At 37.7% G+C, this 22,227-nt stretch overlaps 2 protein-coding genes across 9 annotated transcripts in view; one reads left to right on the top strand and one right to left on the bottom strand.

The window, feature by feature from the left end:
* LOC138691589 (zinc finger protein 726-like) overlaps positions 1-4,448 on the top strand; it is a 38,125-nt gene extending 33,677 nt beyond the window's left edge. For 5 of the 8 annotated variants that reach the window (XM_069813698.1, XM_069813699.1, XM_069813700.1 and 2 more), the window contains one exon: positions 2,884-4,445. In XM_069813698.1, the coding sequence (XP_069669799.1) occupies positions 2,884-4,237 (1,354 nt within the window). In that variant the 3' untranslated portion in view covers positions 4,238-4,445. Of the gene's footprint in view, positions 1-2,883 lie in introns of all 8 variants that reach the window. The other 3 variants (XM_069813704.1, XM_069813705.1, XM_069813702.1) reach the window with 2 other exon arrangements.
* Positions 4,449-5,879: 1,431 nt separating this feature from the next.
* LOC138691588 (uncharacterized) overlaps positions 5,880-22,227 on the bottom strand; it is a 40,321-nt gene continuing 23,973 nt past the window's right edge. The window contains exon 3 of the mRNA XM_069813694.1: positions 5,880-7,534. Within this exon, the coding sequence (XP_069669795.1) occupies positions 7,291-7,534 (244 nt within the window). The 3' untranslated portion in view covers positions 5,880-7,290. The remainder of the gene's footprint in view (positions 7,535-22,227) is intronic.

Raw genomic sequence — 22,227 nt, 5'->3', positions numbered from 1 at the left:
ATTTTATTCAAAATGCTTAAACAGGGACATCATTTTATTTTTACTAACATTTTTAATATCAACCTGGCTATATATTTGGATTAAAGGTCTAGAACCGGAAACACCGCTTGCTCCCCCTTCCAAGACTGGAGTTCGATGATACTGGCGTAAAATACAAATCACTTTACTAGGTATAGGAGGGAAGAAAAATAGTTCATCCATTTATGTAAACTAGGAAATATCGCAATTTTGAGTTTGATAATTTTCATTAGGTTTTTGTTTAATCAAAATACAGTACTGTATCAATAATTAGTGTTTTTACTCACGAACTGAGCTATCCATTCGGACGTATAAATTATGCTGTGTATATTGTACTACTACAGCACATTAGCGTACAATATAGAGAATGAAGTTAAATTGAAAAATAATCATAATATGGATATTTAAACACATTTTTGAAAATGGTGGCCATTCATTTCGATACAGGCTTCAGTTCTACTGTGCATATTATCGCACTATAGGCTAATTCCAATTACGAGTTTCGTCCTTCGTACGAGTAACTCATGTTGAAATAATTCTATACCTACTCTATAAAAGAGTACCTTATGTATTGTACATTCAGTCTTCACTTCTGCCCGATCCGAAAAGATAAAATTACTCAGAAATGCTATCTACTGTCCGTTCAAGTGGTTTTGTCGCAGGGTCGTAGCAAGTGGGGCGGGAATCACGTGACAGTTAATTACTTAACAAGACCCTTTTATTTAAGTTATTTTAAACAGTTGTATAATATTACGTAGACGTCCAATTCCTAACGGAAATTAATGTTTTCAGAAAAGAGCTAAGACAGCCCAGCTACTAGACTTTACAGAGGGGCGAACAGAAGCAGGTGGGGGAAATCGGGATGCGACGTAAGCAAACGGACGACAGCACCTGTGTGAAAATATTTATCAATATTGAAAGTTCTTTCGTCACTGGAAAACGTGAACATTTTTCTGGAATGCACTATACTCACTAACTCAGTACCGTAAAGTGGGGTGACTTTGAACGCCGAGGTGACTTTGAACAGTAATTTAGCGCCTTTCTATATTAAATGCTGTACCCTAATGCGAAAGAACTGAACTAGTTTATTGACAACTTAAACAGTTTTATCGCAATTGGGTACAGCATTTAATTTAGAAAGGCGCTAAATTACTGTTCAAAGCGTTGCTTACGGGATTACACAAGCTGGCGCATAGCACGATCGAGAGTAGGTCTCTGTGAGTCATGACAATTTCTGCCGCTAGGTTCGCCTCTCTGCCCTATGAAATGATGAATAGTACCATTACAAAGCATTGTGCATCGTAAAAATAGTTCGATTAATTGTGCATTACTGATTGAGTACGAATATTATAAATATGCCAAGCTTATTACAGTGTTATTTGAAGTTTGTTCAGCTAAGTTATATTCGAAAATTGTCTCTGTTTTGCTATGTGAAGAACTCGGTACCAACAGGTCGTATCTTTATAGGTTAAGGTAAATGTCAAAGTTCTCTCATATAACAAGCAATGCTATGTTAAAAGTGGCGAATTGCATTTTCCGACTCTCGAATGATGTGACCCGAAATGTAAAATAATTTCATGCATTGTTTCACTTACCAAGCATTACTGATATAGGCCTAATGAAAATGTGAACGACGTGATGTAAACATTGAAGATAATGTTGTTACTGTTTTCCCTTTCTCTTTTAGAAAATACCGACAAAAGTAATGAATTATCTTCATGCTGTACCTATTAGGTAATTAATGTGTATTTGTCTGTATTTTAGACTTGTGTATTGTTACGTAATTATCAGTGAATTAGGTTAGAGAACTTAACAAGGTTAGTATGAGATTAGGTAATGCACCTCAAACTGTAACTAATAATGGCTGCTGCCGAAATAGGCTGAGGTGGTTATCGTGTGAAACAAATTATATCTGGAATATCTAGTTTTATTATATACGGATACGTAAAGTTTTTTTTTTTTTTTTTGTTTTGTTTTAGAATGTGTTTGTAATTTTGTGAGGTTATGTCTAGCCTAATTTCTTTTTATTCTTGTATCATTACCAATACATTAATTTATTTTATATTCATTTCAGGTGTTACATCTATGGTGGCAACTCTACTTATGTTAGGATATGAAGTAACAGTATATATTCAACTTGCAGTACCTTAATTAGTTGCAATATCTTATTTAATAACAATATTAATAATATTAGGTGAAAAGGGTAGGCTATAGTGCGTATATGTAAGATGTCAAGTTAATTTATTTCCGGAAATGTTTGGTGTATGAACTGAAGTACAGAGCAGACAGTCCCTCAGTTTATATGTAATATGTTTTAATATCAAGAATGACAGCCTTTTATTGTAATATAATTGAGGAGTAGAAGTTTGCAAATTACGTCTATTGTCCATAAAATATTGTACGAAGCATTTAATAAGCAATGATGAGTCCTTTAAATGTCCCAAATGTCAATGTCTTTTAAGTGTTCTGCTATGAATATATAGGGCAGAACAGCGCTCCGAGCAGCGGAATTGGCATTACGAGGGAACCACTTCAGACTCGTTTTTCAAGCTCTATGCGCCAGCTTGTATAATCTCGTAAGCAACGGTTCAAAGTCACGTCGGCGTTCAAAGTTATCCCTCTTTACGGTAGTGCATACGCGGCCTCGGTTCTGTGTGGAGGACGCTTGGAGTTTACTGGTAGAGGGGTGGGAGTGAAGTACATTAAAAAACTCAGGTACAATAAAAATTGAAGTAAAAATAAAATGATGTCCCTGTATATCAGGTTATAATTTATGAATTTACTACAGTTCATAATTTGTGAGTTTAATTATTTTTCCTGCCTTGATGGTCACAACTTTCATTAATGTGATCTTTTTGATTACAGGATTTTGGACACGGACGGAATTCAAACACCAAATGAGAAAGACATCAGTACAAAAAATTGTGTCTCCTCAGGGAACCCTTTTTCCGAATGTACGTCTGAATCAGAGATTTACAGCAACTTATGTACAAAAAAGAACGATATGCTGTCTCAGTCCTGCAGTCACCCTGACAATTCGACATTCAAATGTAATGACTGTGGCAAACTGTTCTCAGGATCGGGCTCTCTCTCAATACATGTATGCACGCAAGTTAGCGAAGAGCCGTTCAAAAGCGATACTCGTGATAAACGTTTCCCAAAATCGGGAAATGTCACAAGTCATACACGCACAGACGCTACTGACGAAAATCGATTCAAATGCGATAGCTGTGGAAAACATTTTCCAAAAACGGGACATTTCGAAATACATGAACAAAGGCAGAAGAGCGAAAATCAATTAAAATGCCGTACCTGTGGAGAATGTTTCACGGATAGGAGCTTACTCACAAATCAATTACGGAAGCACACCGGCGAAAAATCATTCAATTGCGATACCTGTGGAAAAAGTTTCTCAGATTCGAGCTATCTGAAAAGTCATGTACGTACACATACGGGTAACAAGCCATTCAAATGCGATACCTGTGGAAAGTGTTTCTCTCAAAGAGGTACTCTCAGAATCCACGTCCGTATGCACACTGGCGAAAAGCCTTTGAATTGCGATTACTGTGCAAAAAGGTTCTCAGGATCGAGCTCCCTGATAAATCATTTACGTTGGCATACTGGTGAAAAGCCGTTCAAATGCTGTACCTGTGGGAAAGGTTTTTTAAAGTCTAGCTCTCTGACAGGCCATGTACGCACTCACACTGGCGAAAAGCCATTCAAATGTAATACATGTAGTAAAAGTTTCTCTGAATCCAGCTCTCTCATAAAACATATACGCTCCCACACCGGAGACAAGTTATTCACATGCGATACCTGTGGGAAACAATTCTCAGATTTGGGTTGTATCAGAAAGCATGTACGTACGCACACGGGTGAAAAGCCATTCAAATGCGATGTATGTGGAAAAAGTTTCTCACAATCGGGAAATCTCAGAGCCCATGTACGCATTCACAAGGGCGAAAAGCCATTCACATGCGATGCTTGTGGGGAATGTTTTTCGAAATTGGCGCATCTCGGAACTCATGTACGTACACATACGGGCGAAAAACCATTTAAATGCGATACTTGTGGGAATTTTTTCTCACAATCAAGCTCTCTCCGAAGACATTTACGCACGCATTCTGGGGAAAAGTCATTTAAATGCAATACTTGTGGAAAATGTTTCTCACGGTGCGACTCTCTCTCAATACATGTACGCACGCACACGGGCCGATAGAAATTTAGATTCGATGACAGTGTGTAACGTCTATCAGAACTGTGATTTCTCAGAATACATGTTCTCACAAACAATGAAAATATATTCAAATGCTGTATACTTTGGGAAATTTTCTCTAAATTGAAATAAATAAAGTGAATCGATAACAAATTAACAATTAATATTTATCCTATTGCTTTATATTCGTAAATTTGACCACATTTTTTAAGAAAGAAATCAACCTACACTATATCTAAAAACTAAGAAATATGCACCTTAGAATTAAACAGGAGAGATAAATTCACAGGTAATAAATATATGTAGCTACATTATCTTTGTTCAGAATATAGATCCTTTGTGGAGTAACGGTTAGCACGTCTAGCCGCGAAACCAGGTGGCCCGGGTTCGATTCCCGATAGGAGCAAGTTACCTGGTTGAGGTTTTTTCCGGGGTTTTCCCTCAACCCAATATGAGCAAATGCTGGGTAACTTTCGGTGTTGGTCCCCGGATTCATTCCACCAGCATTATCACCGTCATCTCATTCAGACGCTAAATAACCTAAGATGTTGATAAAGCGTCGTAAAATAACCTACTAAAATAAAAAAAATTATCACCATCTCATTTAGACGCTAAATAACCTAGATGTTGATAAAGCGTCGTAAAATAACCTACTTAAAAAAATATGGATCCTTGGAATTATTTAATTATTGAGACATTAAATTTATTTGTGGGTTGGTTCCTTCCTGCAACATGTCATTCCAATTTTTCACAGTGCTTTATTTATTATTTTTTTTATTATTTTGACTGTCATTCGAAGTTAAATACCGGCAGTTGATTTTAACACATTCTTCAGTATAATCACTGCATTGAGTGTATCTGTTATTGCAATACCATTTGAGGCATTCGTAGAAACAAATGTGAATTGAATTCGCTTACACTGTAGAGAAAGCAATATACAAGAATAGAGTTTAATTCTATCTAATGGAAAAATTAGACGATTAAAACCAAATGCTGTGCCAACAATATTCCATCATTATCCTAGGTATAAAGTGACAAATATCAAAAGACCACTCTCTGTCACCTCAGTCTACTCTCTGTCCCTTCCCTGTTCTCTCAGATCACTCTCTGTTCTCTCAGTCCACTCTCTGTCTTCACCTTCGAGCATTAAAGTATTTTATGTTCGAAGGTCTTCACTCTGTCCTCTGTGTTCACACTCTGTGCTCTCTGTCCACTCTCTCTTCTCTCAGTCCACTCTCTGGTCCCTCTCTATTCTTTTAGTTCCCTCGCTATCCCCAAAGTGCTCCATCTATTCTCTCAGCCTACTCTCTGTCCTCTCAGTCCACTGCCTGTACTTTCATTCCACTCTCTGTAGGCCTACTCTGAGTCCACTCTCTGTATTTTAGTCCACTCTCTGTACACTCAGTTCACTCAGTCATTTTTGTGCCTTCTCTGCCCTTTGCCTTCCCTTTGTCCACTCTGTCTCGTCTCAAAGTTCAGTTCATGACGGAAAGAGAAGACTGAGAATAAAACAATGACTGAGAAGACAGTGATGAATGAAATTTAGTGGAAGGGGTTCAATATGTAAGGTTTTTTTTTTTTTTTTTTAGATTTATATTTTCCAGTAAATCCTTCATACCCACATTAATGAATTTTAATTTTAAGGGGCTCGAACTAAGGAGATAACACGCTCACTAGGTTCAAACTACAGTCCGATATTTAACGGACTACAATAAGCAATTATACATTTTCAGGGTTAAAACTACAGACTGTAATGTGGCGGAAGATTTGCATTGTGTATACAAGTTTTAGTTTTTCCTGAAATTTTTTATTCCTTTAATAAAAAATTATAAATTTTCGAGGCTCGAACTCAGAGAATAATACCATTGGGTTCAAACTACAGGCTGTAATTTGGTGGAAGATGTGCATTGTGTATATAAGTTTTAAATTTTTCCTGCAATTATTATGTCTCTAATGAAGAATTATAAGTTTACCCAGGAAATAATGCCGTCACTGGGTCCAAACTACAGACTGTAATTTGGCGGAAGTCGAGCAGTGTGTGTATACAAGTATTTAAATTTTTCCTGGAAATTTTTATGCCTCGAATAAACAATTATAGCCTACACTTTCGGTATTCGAACTCAGGAAATATTGCCGTCACTTTGTCCAAACAAGAGACTAATTTGGCGGAAGATGTGCATTGTCTATACAAGTTTTTAGATTTTTCCTGCAATTTTTTATGTCTCTAATAAAGAATTATAAATTTTCGGGGCTCAAACCCAGGATATAATGCCGTCACTGAATCCAAACTACAGACTGTAATTTCGCGGAAGTGGAGTATTGCGTGTACATGGGTTTGGACTTTTCTGCAATTTTTTATACCTATAATGATGAATTATATATTTTCGGGGCTCGAATTCGGCCTTAATTGGTTCCTATGGTGGCGGTTCCATAGATGAACAGTTCATACAATCTTTGTAATAAGACAGCAGTATTTCACACTCTTTGCGCGTCTTGTACTCTCTGCTCGACCTGCATTAGGTTTTTATCGAGAGGAAGATCTGGCATAAGTAACAATTTTCGTTACAGTGGAGGCAGATGAGTTAAGGTTGGTAGCGCAAAAAGCGCTAGAAATATGTTGGCACTCCTTCAGATGTTACAGCATAGCGGGAAAAATACTGCAGTTGAGCCAAATATTCCTATACGCAGACACAATGTGATAATAATGGAGCAGAAACGCCTCAATAATACAGCTTTTATTTATTTAATTATAACAACATATATGCCTTCTTTGTCAAGTACGTTAACTGAACTTTCCGGGTGTTTAATATTCGCTACACTCTCTGATATAAAGACGTTAATTGATGTACTTTTCCCCCATTATTTTGCATATTTTAAAAAATGAAAGGAAGTGTCCCGGATTTTCAGTTTTTAATACAGCAACTCTAGAACACATAGACAGTAGGAGATACAGAGTGATTTATATAGAACTGACACATTTCTTTCATTAATTGTTTCAAACCGAATTGTGCTAGCGACAACTTATTATACCTAAAATGTAGAAGAATTTTGGGAGATTATTTACCTCTATAGCAAATGTTGAAAATTCCTCCATCCTGCATAAGGCACAACTCAACACGTCGTTCCATGTTACTGGCCACTCGTTGGAGGACTCTGTTGTTAGCTTGAATCTCCTGTGTGATGTTGTGCTTCAGATCGTCCAATGTCTGGGGACGTGTGGCGTAAACCCTGTCTTTTAAGTAACCCCATAGAAAGAAGTCCGGCGTTGTCAAATCCGGAGAACTCGGTGGCCACAGGTTCCTGGAAATTATTCGGTCGTCACATAACCGGATAAATGGAACCATGCTTCATCTGTGAACCATGTGATGGACAATATGGCAGGATTTTGCACAATGAACGTCTGAAACCAACGACAATAATTCAATCTTTTATCCTTATCTGGTTCCTGTAGCTGATGAACAACCGTAACCCTATATGGCTTTAGGCTCTCTGACACATTGAGTAGGTCAGTGGCGATTCCTCGGGGGAGGGAAGGGAGGAACATCCTCCTCACATTTTCTTCTTTGAAAGTAAATACCAAATAAAATATGCGCCTTGAAATTCGAGGAAGATTCGATAATTTTTAAGTTCACAGCTATAAGAAAAACTCGGTTGATCGAGTTTTAAACGACGCGCGCTCATGTGCTGTAGAAAACTGTGAGAAAGATGCGAGATTGTCTGTGTAGAGGAAAGGCACTCCATTCCTCCTCTACTGCAGTTAACACACATAGACAACAGCGCGCTAGCGTCCAGAGAAAGAAGCAGAGTTTTAAAGCAAGTAAATGAACGGAGAGGGAGGAGATCCTCCTCTGAATCAGTCATGGGCGGGAAATAGAAACCGACTGGTCGTGCAGCAAGCTCGCTACTGCTGCCATCTAACGATGCTGCATTCAACCAGACTATAACACATCTAGGAGGAGACACAACAAAAACAGTTTTAACGCAAAGCTATGAAAGACACCATATAAACGTTTTTTTTAAATTATAAATCAAAAATATTATTCATTGCACTTTATATAGGATACTATTCACGGTTTGAAATTTTCGTGGATATTTGAAAGTAAAAGTCAGGTTTATGTAAAACAAAGAGGAAGTAGTTCTACGTAGTTGGCCCCTGAAATTCACTTCTGTTCATTGTTTACTAGACAGGGCAACAGCCAAGTTGTCAGTTTTGTAAAAATATACTTGAAACTGAAAGTAGGTACTCCAAACTACATCATTTTTAACATAAAAAATTAATCGGCCACCGGAAGCTTTGAACAATAATGATAGTATGACTTTACAAGAACTGACATTCTTCAAAAGCATGTGATACTGAACTTGTAAAATGTACATGTGGCAACACAGACCACGTGGGTGGGTGCGGTGTTCTCGCTTTCCTCAGATCATTTCCCATTCCCATTTCCGTAAAACGGTTCCGGTTACGAGTTAGTAGCTAGTCTCTTCCAACACGTGTGATGCTGTAGTGTGCTCGAAAAATGCTACGAGGTTGTGAATTTTCCTTGTAATTGTTAATTTGCGCAATTATTCAACAATGAATGGAAGTGAAAACATAATATATTTTGGACAATTTAGGAAACTCAGTTTACAAGAACAGATTATTGTTATACAGAAGGGAAGGCCAACCCCAACACTATCTGGTCTTACATGTATGCATGTAGGCTAATTTGTAGCATGGTTCATTCAAGAAGGTGTCATTTCGTGCTGTTAACTTCTTTCCTCCTCTTAAGAAATATGCAGGAGCCGCCACTGGAGTAGGTGTACCATGTCTCCTGCGACAAACGTCTTAATGATTTTTTGGGTGACTGCTCCAGTCGTGCTCTTACGTCAACAACAACCGTGGGAAGCCTAGATGAACGATGCTTGCCCTTTTCACTCACCAGATATCCAGTTGTTTCCAATTTGTTTACCAGTCCCAGTATTGTGTTTCTTTTGGGAGGATTGCGAACACCAAATTCTCTCTGGTATGCCCTTTGAGTAGCTGTAATTGAATTCGTATTCCAGTATTGCTTCACAAGGAAGAGTCGTTGATTTAATGTGTACTACATTTTCACGTTGACACAAAACGTCGAAAACAGCTGCCAACAATAGGAATAAAACATAAACATCTGCGCATCTAGTGACAAGGAATCGAAACTCCAGAACATTCTGCTTAATTTGGTGCTAAAATTGGGTCATTGAATGAATTTCCAACGGAATAATTAAAGAAAGAAATGTGTCAGTTCTATATAAATCACTCTGTATATTTAGAATCGACCTTCCGAAAAGAGGCCACGATAAGAGGATGGTGATGAGTGAGCCCGGATTTCCATGCACTATCGAATCTTAAAACATGCATGCATTCCTGTACTATCATTTATGACAAAACAGGCACGACGAAGCGAATAAACATTACAAATGTGCACTATAAAAACTGAGCACTAAATTATGTTACACTTCAACTTTATTTTGAAACAGCGTGTTACAATTAATTTCTCAGATTTTCTTCACTTAAGCTCATGTGTTTGAAGAACATTCTCGAACACAGAAAATTATCTTCCTACGTCACAAGAAGTGCCAGGTGCATACATAAGCAAAGAAATTTGGGATAAAGTGAGGTTGAATTGCAAGTTTTTTGCATTTCCGCATGACTATGACCACATCGGGAATCGAATCTGCGACCTCCTGACTTTGCAGCGATACGCCTTAACCGCGACGCTATCGCACACCCAAAATATAAAAGTACTTCCAGCACATCTTTATTACAACAATCACAATAAACTACATCGATGTCCATCTTCAGAAATTCCTTTCCTTCAATCTATTTTTAACACACGATCTCTTCTTGCAGTTCTAAGAGGAGCTTCACAAATTCCACACAAAAGTATACATAACTGCAGTTTGCAAGCAAGCTGCTTCTGCCTCCTTTTCTTTTAGTACTTTGACCTCCAGTTTGTAACGAGCGAGAGTTGAGGGTTGGAAATTCCAGTGTAACAAAGGATGAATTTAGTGGAAAATTCAAAGATACGATGTCACGAAACTACATTACCGGTAGCTTTCTTTCAAGTTATTGTTTTTTTTTTCTCAATAGACAAATAACGTGGAAATACCAAATTCTACGAAGCAACATCCACAAAAGAACTATTATGCAAGTTAACATAATATATCGTCGCTGCTCTGTATTTGTAACAAGATTTTGCAGGAGAAAGAAAAAAAGCATTGCCATTAATTCCCTCGATTTTCAAAGCTACTTTCGGCATAATAATTCAGTCATTACAAGATAAAAGATGAAATGGCAGTGCTTTCTGCACTGCGAAATCTTTTTAAAGTCACATACCGGATGTTGGAGGCGCAGTGACGATATGCACTAATCCCAGAAAAAAAAAGGCATAATACCCAATGTAAAAGTCTAAATACTGAATTTAAAACATTCAAAATAAACATTAGGCATGAATCTACCCCCAACACATGCAAACATGCAGGAGAAAGTAGCTATTGGCATCGGTAAGTTTGAGAACTGTAACAAAGCTTATACAGAAACCTGGATTTGTATGGACATCCGGGCTATGATGATGACTAGGGACCGGATTTACAGGTTTTATCTCTTTTTCCTTCTAAACTCATAATTGCTTAGATAGTTTTCCGAATCACGGTCATATGAAGAGAGCGGAATTTAGGCAAAAACCTATTTTTTTCTTGATACACACGGGCTTGAGATTTAATATTTACATGGAAATATAGGTATAAATAAAAGGGTTTTATAGTGCCTAAAAATGCCTATTTCGACATTAGTGCCTATTTTTAAGTTTCTAAGCATTTTTGCTTCATTTTTTCGTAACTGTTCACTGCTTTTCTTAACAACCTGTACCGTTTACATTCCAAGACCGTATTTGTCTGTATTTGTTTAAACGTGCACCCTCTTGTACCTTTGAACACAAAACATCTTGTACCATGGAACATGTTCTAATATACACGATGCTATCGGTTTTTGTCTTTCTTTTATTTTAAGATCATGTCACGAAGTAAGTCTGGAGTTAAGAGGCCCCCAGTTGATCCGAATGCCGCAAAGAAAGCTGTTGAAGCAGGAAATAACATCTCAATCAGAGAAGCCTGCTCTGGTTTATGATGGCAAATACATTTTAAATAATTATGATTGTCAATTTTTATAGCTATATTCTCACCTATATGCCATGTGTTCGAAGGTACAAGAGGCTATGTTAGAAGGTACAGTACGTGAACCTGTTCTACCTTTGAACACATTACTATTCCTTCTTTTTTTATTTTTTCCATCCTTAATAGATCTGTAAAACAGTAAAATACATACAGGAAGTTGCAAAGGAATCTTCCATAATTATTTCAAGCATTTTTTCACTTTAAAAAAATTTCATTTCCCAAAATTAAAATATATATATATGAAAAGTGTTTAAAGGTACAACAGTCTCCCCTACTTTTTCCGTGCGTATTTGCTTATTTTGGCCTTTTTGACGATTAAAACATACATAATGCATATTTAACCAATTTTAGCTTAATAATGCATATAATATACATTACATTCAGTTTAAATGCATGTTTCAATGGTTTTGAGTGGACACCTCAGTTTCTCGATTTTCAGGTCCCTTGTTTTAGTTTCAGGATCAGGATTGGCGAAGGAAAAGAAAATAACTAAATAACTGAAAAATGAAATAAACGTTAAGTTTTCACAATAAGGTGTTAGAGGACATTTCCTGGACGGAAGTTCACTTTTACAACATTTTACCCATGACCCTCTACAGACTGCGTGTCATAAATGGATTTATTAAGTTGCATATTTTGAGAATAGTAGAGAAAAATATAGAGGGTTTCACGAAACTGCCGACAAATAGGTCAAAAGCACCTTTTCCAATACTAGTAGCAAATTTAGATTCTTCTAAAACTGAAACCATTCGCTAAACTGTGTTTGCAGTGTGTGAACCTCGTAAGTGGTTAATGTGTTTGTTTATTGTTTGCGTGTGTGAACCTCGTAAGTGGTTAATGTGTTTGTTTATTGTTTGCAGTGTGTGAACCTCGTAAGTGGTTAATGTGTTTGTTTATTGTTTGCGTGTGTGAACCTCGTAAGTGGTTAATGTGTTTGTTTATTGTTTGCAGTGTGTGAACCTCGTAAGTGGTTAATGTGTTTGTTTATTGTTTGCGTGTGTGAACCTCGTAAGTGGTTAATGTGTTTGTTTATTGTTTGCGTGTGTGAACCTCGTAAGTGGTTAATGTGTTTGTTTATTGTTTGCGTGTGTGAACCTCGTAAGTGGTTAATGTGTTTGTTTATTGTTTGCAGTGTGTGAACCTCGCAAGTGGTTAATATGTTTGTTTATTGTTTGCAGTGTGTGAACCTCGTAAGTGGTTAATGTGTTTGTTTATTGTTTGCAGTGTGTGAACCTCGTAAGTGGTTAATGTGTTTGTTTATTGTTTGCAGTGTGTGAACCTCGTAAGTGGTTAATGTGTTTGTTTATTGTTTGCGTGTGTAAACCTCGTAAGTGGTTAATGTGTTTGTTTATTTTTTGCAGTGTGTGAACCTCGTAAGTGGTTAATGTGTTTGTTTGTTGTTTGCAGTGTGTGAACCTCGTAAGTGGTTAATGTGTTTGTTTATTGTTTGCGTGTGTGAACCTCGTAAGTGGTTAATGTGTTTGTTTATTGTTTGCGTGTGTGAACCTCGTAAGTGGTTAATGTGTTTGTTTATTGTTTGCAGTGTGTGAACCTCGTAAGTGGTTAATATGTTTGTTTATTGTTTGCAGTGTGTGAACCTCGTAAGTGGTTAATGTGTTTGTTTATTGTTTGCAGTGTGTGAACCTCGTAAGTGGTTAATGTGTTTGTTTATTGTTTGCAGTGTGTGAACCTCGTAAGTGGTTAATGTGTTTGTTTATTGTTTGCAGTGTGTGAACCTCGTAAGTGGTTAATGTGTTTGTTTATTGTTTGCAGTGTGTGAACCTCGTAAGTGGTTAATGTGTTTGTTTATTGTTTGCGTGTGTAAACCTCGTAAGTGGTTAATGTGTTTGTTTATTTTTTGCAGTGTGTGAACCTCGTAAGTGGTTAATGTGTTTGTTTATTGTTTGCAGTGTGTGAACCTCGTAAGTGGTTAATGTGTTTGTTTATTGTTTGCGTGTGTTAATGTGGTTCTAATATGCCTCCAATTAAAGGTTCCAAAAGTGTACTCTTTGCACAGTGGATTAAAGGAAAAGATTTTATTAGATTAGATGGTATTGTCATATTCTGCTATTGTTGCAGTAAAGGGGTAAGGACTGCTATTCTCTTTCCGACTATTTTCAATGGCAGTTGTCCTTTGTAAAAAATACAAAACTTCTTTAAATTAATTAATAAAATTACGATGTCCGTTTTAAAATCGTACCTAGGGACCATAAGGCCTATTATAATTTCAGATAAAATGTACTACAAAATTTCAAGCAGTTATGCCTTTGGGGAAGTGGGTTTAGCGACGGAAAACAAACTGGACATAAATGCGAACCCGGACAACGGATTCTTTTGTTCAGTGAAGAAGGTTATTTGTGGCGAAAACTTGAATGAAGAATTTGACCCGACACTGTCACAAATATGTTCATTCAAGTTTGCACCTGTAGCTTCTTGCGATGTAGAGAGGTCATTCTCTGCCTACAGAAACATATTGACTGACAAGCGTAGGAACCTCAATTTAGAAATGTTGTTAGATTGTTAACTATGCAAAAAGTAAGTGAAATAAGATATTTGGAATAAAAATGAACGTGCATATTTTAATAATATTTTTTGCTTGATCGTGCATGTTTCATAGTTTGATAGCGCATGAATGCATGCATATTTTGGATTTTATAGTGCACGAAATTCTCGTTTCTACTCATTACATAGGCATAGCTGCAGGGATGGCGTTACAGACCATAGTCCTTCCTTTTCTTTACAGGTGACAAATCGACCATTGTCTGCTAGTGAATTTTTCCTGGTTCATGTTTACTGTCATTAAATTCACATTATCCTAAATATAATGTGAAGACAGATAGCCTTTTGCAGAAAAAAATTATTATAATATTCTAGAACTTTGTGAAAATTATGAGAAATCTGTTTATAAAAAAGGTACTGCAAGGGATTCGGACTGAAAGCCAATGTAGTCCAGCTTCTATAGTGGTTTTTGTCTTGCCCATCTACGCTATGAGAGCTTTGATAACTCAGTGTGTACTTATTCATATACAAATTACACACTGACGTTACTTATCTCTATTGGATTCATATTACATTCTTCAGAAGATCCAGCATACACTATCCGGTCTGATCTGTAACACATGTCAGACTACTGAACCAAATAAGCGAATTAAGCTGCTTATATAAGCGTTGTCTTGTGAACAAAGCGTCGCATGCGCAATGCGGAATATTTGGGACTTCAACAAGCGCTCGTTCTTTTTGAGCGGCAGTGTACATATCAGCCACAATCTCCATGATGATTATGATTGACAATTGTTGGGATATCACAGAGGAACCAGAGCACCTGGACAACTTGTAAGGGTGGATCGACTGGAATTTGAACCCAGGCCTCCAGCTTACAAGTTCATCGTGCTAACACAGCCACTATGGAGGTTGCATATGATAATATATACCTTCATATCCTGCAACAAAAGTTATTGGAGATTAATATTCCAAATTTGATCATCCAAAATATCATTGTTTTAATAACAAATAGTACCTATTATTAAACTATATCACAAATTTGGTAAACATCATCATGGGGCCTACTACAAGCGTCATTATTCAGTCCTATTTTATTTAATATTATTATACATGCAACACCAATTAAAATATAACTCGCAATATGATATTTTATGCTTTGCTGATGATACAGTACTTTGCTTCAGAATCTACGAATGCTGAAGGTTAATATAACAGACGATGGCCGTGTCCCAAAGCTACATATACAGCTGAAATGAACTAGATATGAGTAAACAGCCGGATATGACATCAGAAGTCATAATCCGAAGCTGCATACTACATAGCAATCAAGTCCGTAGTAGCTCACTTACTTATAGTTTTTAGAGAATCCTGAGGTTCATTACATCGGTCCCTATCCTGAGCAAGATTAATCCAGTCTCTACCATCATATCCAATCTCCTCAAATCCATCTTTATATTATCCTCCCACCTACGTCTCGGCCTCCTCAAAAGCCTTTCTCCCTCCAGCCTCCCAACTAACACTCTATATGCATTTCTGGATTCGCCCATACGTGCTACATGCCCTCCCCATCTCAAACGTCTGGATTTAATGTTCCTAATTATGTCAGGTGAAGAATAAAATGCGTGCAGTTCTGCGTTGTGTAACTTTCTCCATTCTCCTGTAACTTCATCCCTCTTAGTCCAAAATATTTTCCTAAGAACCTTATTCTCAAATACTCTTAATTTCCGTTCCTCTCTCAAAGTTGAGTCCAAGTTTCACAACCATACAGAGCAACCAGTAAAAAACAAAAAAGAACCAAAAACAAAAATGTTCTCAGTCTATCACTTTGGATAGTAGTGGTTAGCACTGGACTGGAAAACTAGAGGACCCAAGATCGAATCCTAGTTGGGACAAGTTGCCTGGTTAGGGTTTTCCCCCCACCGATTAAGAGCAAATGCAGAGCAACTTTCGGCACCAGATGCTAGATTCATTTTCCTGTCATCTTCACTCATCTTGCTACTTCCACATTCATATTAACCTACCATACATCGCAACGGAATCCAAACTATGGGTGTCCAGCCTCAGAACACGATTCAGCATCATAACCGCCAAAAAAGTAGGCAGTGGCACAAATAGTTACACGCCAATATGTGCAGTGCTAGTTAAAGATATTATTTTCAAAAAATCCACTGCCAACAGTCTGTACGGAGGAACAGGACACAATTCAATAGTACTGTAATACTGACTTTACTACAAGCAAGCCATAACCATATAAAATAAAGGAAATTTTCAAACACTTCAGTCATAAATATTTGCAAAATCGTGACTTCACTAGGCCTGAAAGACTGACTAATGATCCACTTTGTTATCTGAATCCACTTTGTTCATAATTGAGTCATGCCCACATACTGCTTGCTAAGAATGAATTCAAATGATTTATGTGGCTTTAATTCAAAAAGCCACTAAATTTAAAACAAAACGTTTGTTAAAACTTAGCGTTAAGTTGAAAATTCCCTATATTTGCTACCAGTTACTGTCAAAATTCTTCAATTCATGAAAGTGGATATAAGGGATTTTGAATAATCAATTGCTTAAATACAGTCAAAGTTTTAATGAATTTAAGATCCTTTCAAAGAGGATTTTCGTTCTCTTCGTGGAAGACCAGATAAACCGAACTACTTAAGTTGTTCAGCAGCCCATTATAAATATATTTCTCAAGATATTAACATTTGAAGAAACTAACATATTTCACTTTCAAAGACTGGCTTATTACAGCACTTTCTGTTACACTACATAATACAAAATAAAGCTCTATAAAAATAAAAACTTATAAAATTAAAATAGGCTGCGTCTTACCAATTTTCAATAATGTAACTTCCTATACCGTACTTGTAGTTAAGTTATATATTTCCTTTCATTCTATTTCTCGTTTTATGAAATCAGGAACGTTTATACCAATTTTTCCCTTGCTTATAAATTCAGAGTTTCTTCAATAGTTTTTCGAAACATGGTCATAAGAGTCATAAATATGAATTCCGTTGAATCTAAATTAAACTTTAATTGGACTTTAGACCTAAAAAAACCTAAATCAGTTATTAAAAGTTTTCCTATATTTACTCTAATAGGCCTCTATATTATTTTCAGATAAATTTCAATATATTTCTTTTTTCTGCCAACTGAAAAGAAACCTGTATGACTAGAGCCCAAATTTATAGGCACTATAAAGTATTACCGGCACTGCTACTTCTTATAGGCCTAGCCTATATTTAACCACACCCCCATATGCATCTTGTATCAGATACTTAAGGGTGGTGTGTGATGCAATGCATATAATGTCCAATCACAGAAGTCTTTAAAGAAGACAAAACAAATTTAAATCTAACATCTCTTGATAAGCTCTGTGACAGTAACTTGCACATGTAATATGCTCTGCACACAGATCAACATCCGACTACTTGTCTCCTTTAGGTATTACTTACTTATTACTTAAGATTTACGTACTTACAAATGGCTTTTAGAGAACCCAGAGATTCATTGTTGCCCTCACAAAAGCCTGCTTCAGTCCCTATCCTGAGCAAGATTAATGTTTACTTACATGTGAACACACCCATGAGAGCACAAAAATTTTATTTTAAAATATATCTATTTCATACAAATTTTCAAATAGACCAAGAATGGTATTTTCAGGAAATGATAATTTCAGTGTCAACTTGGCATTATATCTGGCAGTACTGCAGCATTCAAAATGGAGAATGTTGGTCATTCACTTATGTTGAAAGTTTGAAGAGTTATTGGAATGAAATAAGAGGGATCAATTTGCTTGTTCTAAAACAGGTCAGTACCGGTAGTTCATCTTTTATCATGGTGTGTCAATATCATTTTAAACAAATTGCAGTTAATATGGAAGCAACAAATCATAACAAATATACACTGGCCAAAAAAAGTTAAGCATATTTCCAGTTTACCCAATAATACCTGATATTTATGTTTCTTTTGCTTTTATGTGGCACGTATTATGTTTACCAATTCAAACTCTTTCATTTGTTTTATTCTTCATCACTAGGTAACGTCCAAATCACGACTAGTAAACAAAGTCTGTAATTCGAGCAAAGTTCAATCATTGTCGTTTTGCTTCATTGTGCTTGAAAGTGCAGTACAATGGCTCGGAACACCCTTACAATGGCAGACCGCATCAAAATCATCACTTTGATGGAACAAAACATGAGACAAGTTGATGTTTCTAACATCCTTCATGTGAATCAGAGTATTGTCTCCAGACTGTGGAGAAAGTTCCAGGAAACCCAGTCAATAGCAGATCGACCTCGCGAGGGCCGTCCACACAAAACAACACGAGCTCAGGACCGGTATGTAAGGTTATCTGCACGTAGGAACCCTATAGCCTCAGCTACAACTCTGCGCCATGACCTGCGCGAAGCCACTGGTGTTGTAAGTAGCCAAACTGTGCGCAATAGACTTCATGACATAGGGTTGTATGCTCGAAGACCACTCAAGACTCTAGCACTCCGTCCACATCACAGGGGTGCTTGTGCAAGATGGGCTAGAGCACATGAAAATTGGACACGAGACCAATGGACCAGAACTTTATTCTCAGACGAAGTGAGAATGGGCCTACACCCTGACAACAACTCTATTCGCGTATGGAGACGAACAGGGGAACGAAATCATCCCTCAATGACCGTGGAACGTCACCAACAGTTTGGTGGTTCCATCTTGTATTGGGCAGGTGTCATGTTTGGCCACCGCACACCACTGGTTTCAATAGAGGGAAACATGACTGCTGCCGTGTATGAGAACAACATCCTCCAACCCATAGTAAGTGGTTTTGCAGAGACTGTAGGAGAAGGGTTCACTCTACAGGACGATAATGCTCGGCCTCATTGTGCTCATAGTGTGCAGCGGTATCTGGTAGAACATGGGATCCAAAGAATGGATTGGCCAGCATGCTCACCGGATATGAACTGCATAGAGCATGCATGGAGCTTTCTCAGGAGAGCCATTTCCAATCGTCCACATCACCCATTAACGATTCAAGAACTCAGGAATGCTGCCTTGGAAGAATGGGACAATTTGCCTCAGGAGAGCTTAGATGCGTTGGTACTGAGTATGCCCCGCCGCATACAAGAGTGCCTCAGGGTTCGTGGAGGACCAACACGTTATTAAACAGGGTACTGAAAGCACCATTTCCTTTTCTTTGATGATGTACGAATTTCAACTTCCCTTATCTTTTCCGTTGTTTCCAAACAATGCAACTTTTTCTTTTCATATTGAGTCCATTGTTAACAAATAGTGTATTTCTACTTTTAAGTTTATTCTGTGGAACCAAGAAACCCAATTATAATTTATCTATTTTATTTTAATTAATAAAAACCGTTATATGCCTAATTATGCTTAACTTTTTTTGACCAGTGCAATTTATCATAGGTTATGTTAAGCTGTACCTAGTGGAAATAATAATTTTTCTTCTTTTATTTCTTCTAGTCGTTTTGCCTGGCGGTGTTGTGGTAGAAAAAAATCCGTATTACTCGTATCTTCATAAAAAATTAGTAATAAGTAGGCAAAATTTTGTTTATATTACACTACCACATTATTAATTAAATGATTTTCAAACACTGTCGTGTAAGTCACAATTATGTATGTGAAACTCTGTTCTGAAATTGGTTCAGTTATTTATAAATGAGACTTATAGGAATTATGGCTAAATCAGCAGCCAAAAGAAAGAGAAAACAGAGAGAAAAGCTGAAAATTTTGAATAAGCTTGAGGAATTCAAGGCAAATGAAACAAAGAAGCAAAAGAAGAGACGACAAAGAAACAAATGTTGAAACTGGACAATCAAAAGCAGAAGAACACAGGAAAAAAAAAGACGAACACAGGAAGTACCGTGAAGAAGTTAAGAGAATGCAACATCAACATAATACTTTATCATCTCCAAGAAAAGCATATAGGAGACCTGTATCTTTATGCAAGGCAGTTGTGACAGTGAAGAGAATTGAGATACTGCAGACTACTCATAGCTCCTCGCTCCACATTCCCTGGCAGTCAGTTATGTATCAGACCAATATGAAGGCAAGCATTGCTGAGTAAAGCCATACATCATAGTTTTCGGCTCTAGCTGGTCACCTAAAATATCCATCACTGATGCACAGTGCTTTACTATGTGTTCGTTTCTAAAGCAGTGAAGCGGAAAAGACATGGGCAAGGGCATCTCCTTTTCTTTTCCCTTCCCCTTTGTGCCCAGGGCTGTATTAGATATGTTGCAGGAAAACTGCCAGTTTTTTTGAGACATATCTTTATCAAAAGGAAACAAGCTGATAATTTTCAATCACAAAAAGAAAATATTTCTGAAGGAAAGCTTATAACACATAATTATGGATTTTTGTGAAAATTACTCATTTCAATATCAGGATGAAGTACAATTTGCTCATCTCGTCATGTTCTTTGTATAGACCCAGAAACCTGAGAACGCACAGTATGTTATAACTGGAACTTAGAAAATTCAGGTGGCTCAAATTTTGTTTCCGGGTCTGTACACTGTAGAGATAGAAAGAATTCCATACAATCCGTTTCCTATGTTACGAGGAGCATCCAGAAAGTAAGTTTCCCTATTTAAAAAAAAAAAGAACACACTTTCAGGAAAACATTTATTGGCAACAGGTCCAACAATGTTTCAGCTATTTTTCAACATAGCCACCATCAGAATTGAGACACTTGTCGTATCGTGGGATCAACTTTTGTATCCCTCTGTCGTAGAACTCTGCCGCCTGTGAATGGAACCAGCATGTGACAGACGTCTTCAGCTCTTCGTCGTTGCCAAAACGTTCACCGGAGGACAGGAATTTCTTGAGGTGCAAGAAAACGTGAAAATCGCTGGGAGCAACATCAGGACTGTAGGGTGGATGATCAAACAACTCCCAGCCAAATTCCATCAAAACAGCTGCTGTGCGCCGAGCTGTATGTGGACGAGCATTGTCATGGAGGAGCACAACACCTGCAGTAAGCATTCCACGCCTCTTGTTTTGAATGGCACATCGCAATTTTCGCAGTGTTACACAGTAACGGTCAGCGTTCACTGTTTCACCTCTTGGAAGGAAGTCAATGAGCAGAATGCCCTTCCTGTCCCAGAACACCGTGCACATCACTTTCCGTACCGACAGCGTCTGTTTGAATTTCGTCCTGACCGGAGATCCACTACGCCACCAATGCATTGACTGCTGCTTGGTTTCCGGGGTGAAGTGCGAAATCCAAGTCTCATCGTCCGTGACGATCCTGTCGAGGAACTCATCGCCGTCATCGTGATACTGTTGCAGAAATGTCAGTGCTGCTCCTAAACGTTGCATTTTGTGTTCGGGTGTCAGGTTTTTCAGCACCCACCTGGCACACACTTTTTTGAACAGCAGGTGCTTAGTGACAATCTCATGTAACAAGGATCGCGATATCTGCGGAAAATAGCTGCTCAGCTCCGTAATCGTGAAGCGACGGTTCTCCATGATGCACTGCCGCACCAGCTCAACACGATCATCATTGATGAGGGACGGATGCCCACTACGCTCTTCATCATGGACACTTAGACGACCTTCGGAAAACTGCCTACACCAGCGACGCACCATCTGCTTACTCGTGATGTTCGGCCCATAGATCTGACAGAGCTGCTGATGAATTTCAGTTGGCGCAATGCTTTGTGCATTAAAGAACTTTATCACCGACCGAACCTCGCAGGCGGCGGGAGAAGGAATAAGAGCTTCCATTTCGGACCACTGCTGCCACGCTACTGACACCAGGCGGGACCTGTCCGGCTGGCATATGATTGATACGTCATAGATCTGTTACGCATGCGCAATTGACACAGCTAATTACGTTTACTTTCAAGGGGAAAAATCGGGAAACTTACTTTTTGGATGCGCCTTGTATATTCTCTAATTATATGCAACATGATAAGTATGCTGTAGCAGTATTCAAACTTTTCCAGAATGGGCATACTGAATTTAAATTGAAAAATTTACATTTTCCATCTGACGAAAGTGCCCAACATTTTAAGCAAACATTTTCTCTATGTGCACTCACACATCATAACATGCCAGATATTGGACTTGCTCAGCAACTGCATATGGAAACGGACCAACAGATGGTCTTTGTGGAAGAGAGGCCACCAAAACAAAATTCTTGACCCAAAATGTGCACAGAATTTTGATATAGCCTGTCAAATAATGTGTTCCCACATACATACTATTTATGTTTCAGATGAAAATATGGTAGCAGAAATTAAAAGTTCTAGACAAAATATTACGGTCTCCTGATGGGCAGT

Source organism: Periplaneta americana, chromosome 16 (genome assembly GCF_040183065.1).
Source record: "Periplaneta americana isolate PAMFEO1 chromosome 16, P.americana_PAMFEO1_priV1, whole genome shotgun sequence".
In the NCBI taxonomy this organism is placed as follows: domain Eukaryota; kingdom Metazoa; phylum Arthropoda; class Insecta; order Blattodea; family Blattidae; genus Periplaneta; species Periplaneta americana.
This window is presented reverse-complemented; position numbering and strand designations above follow the sequence as displayed.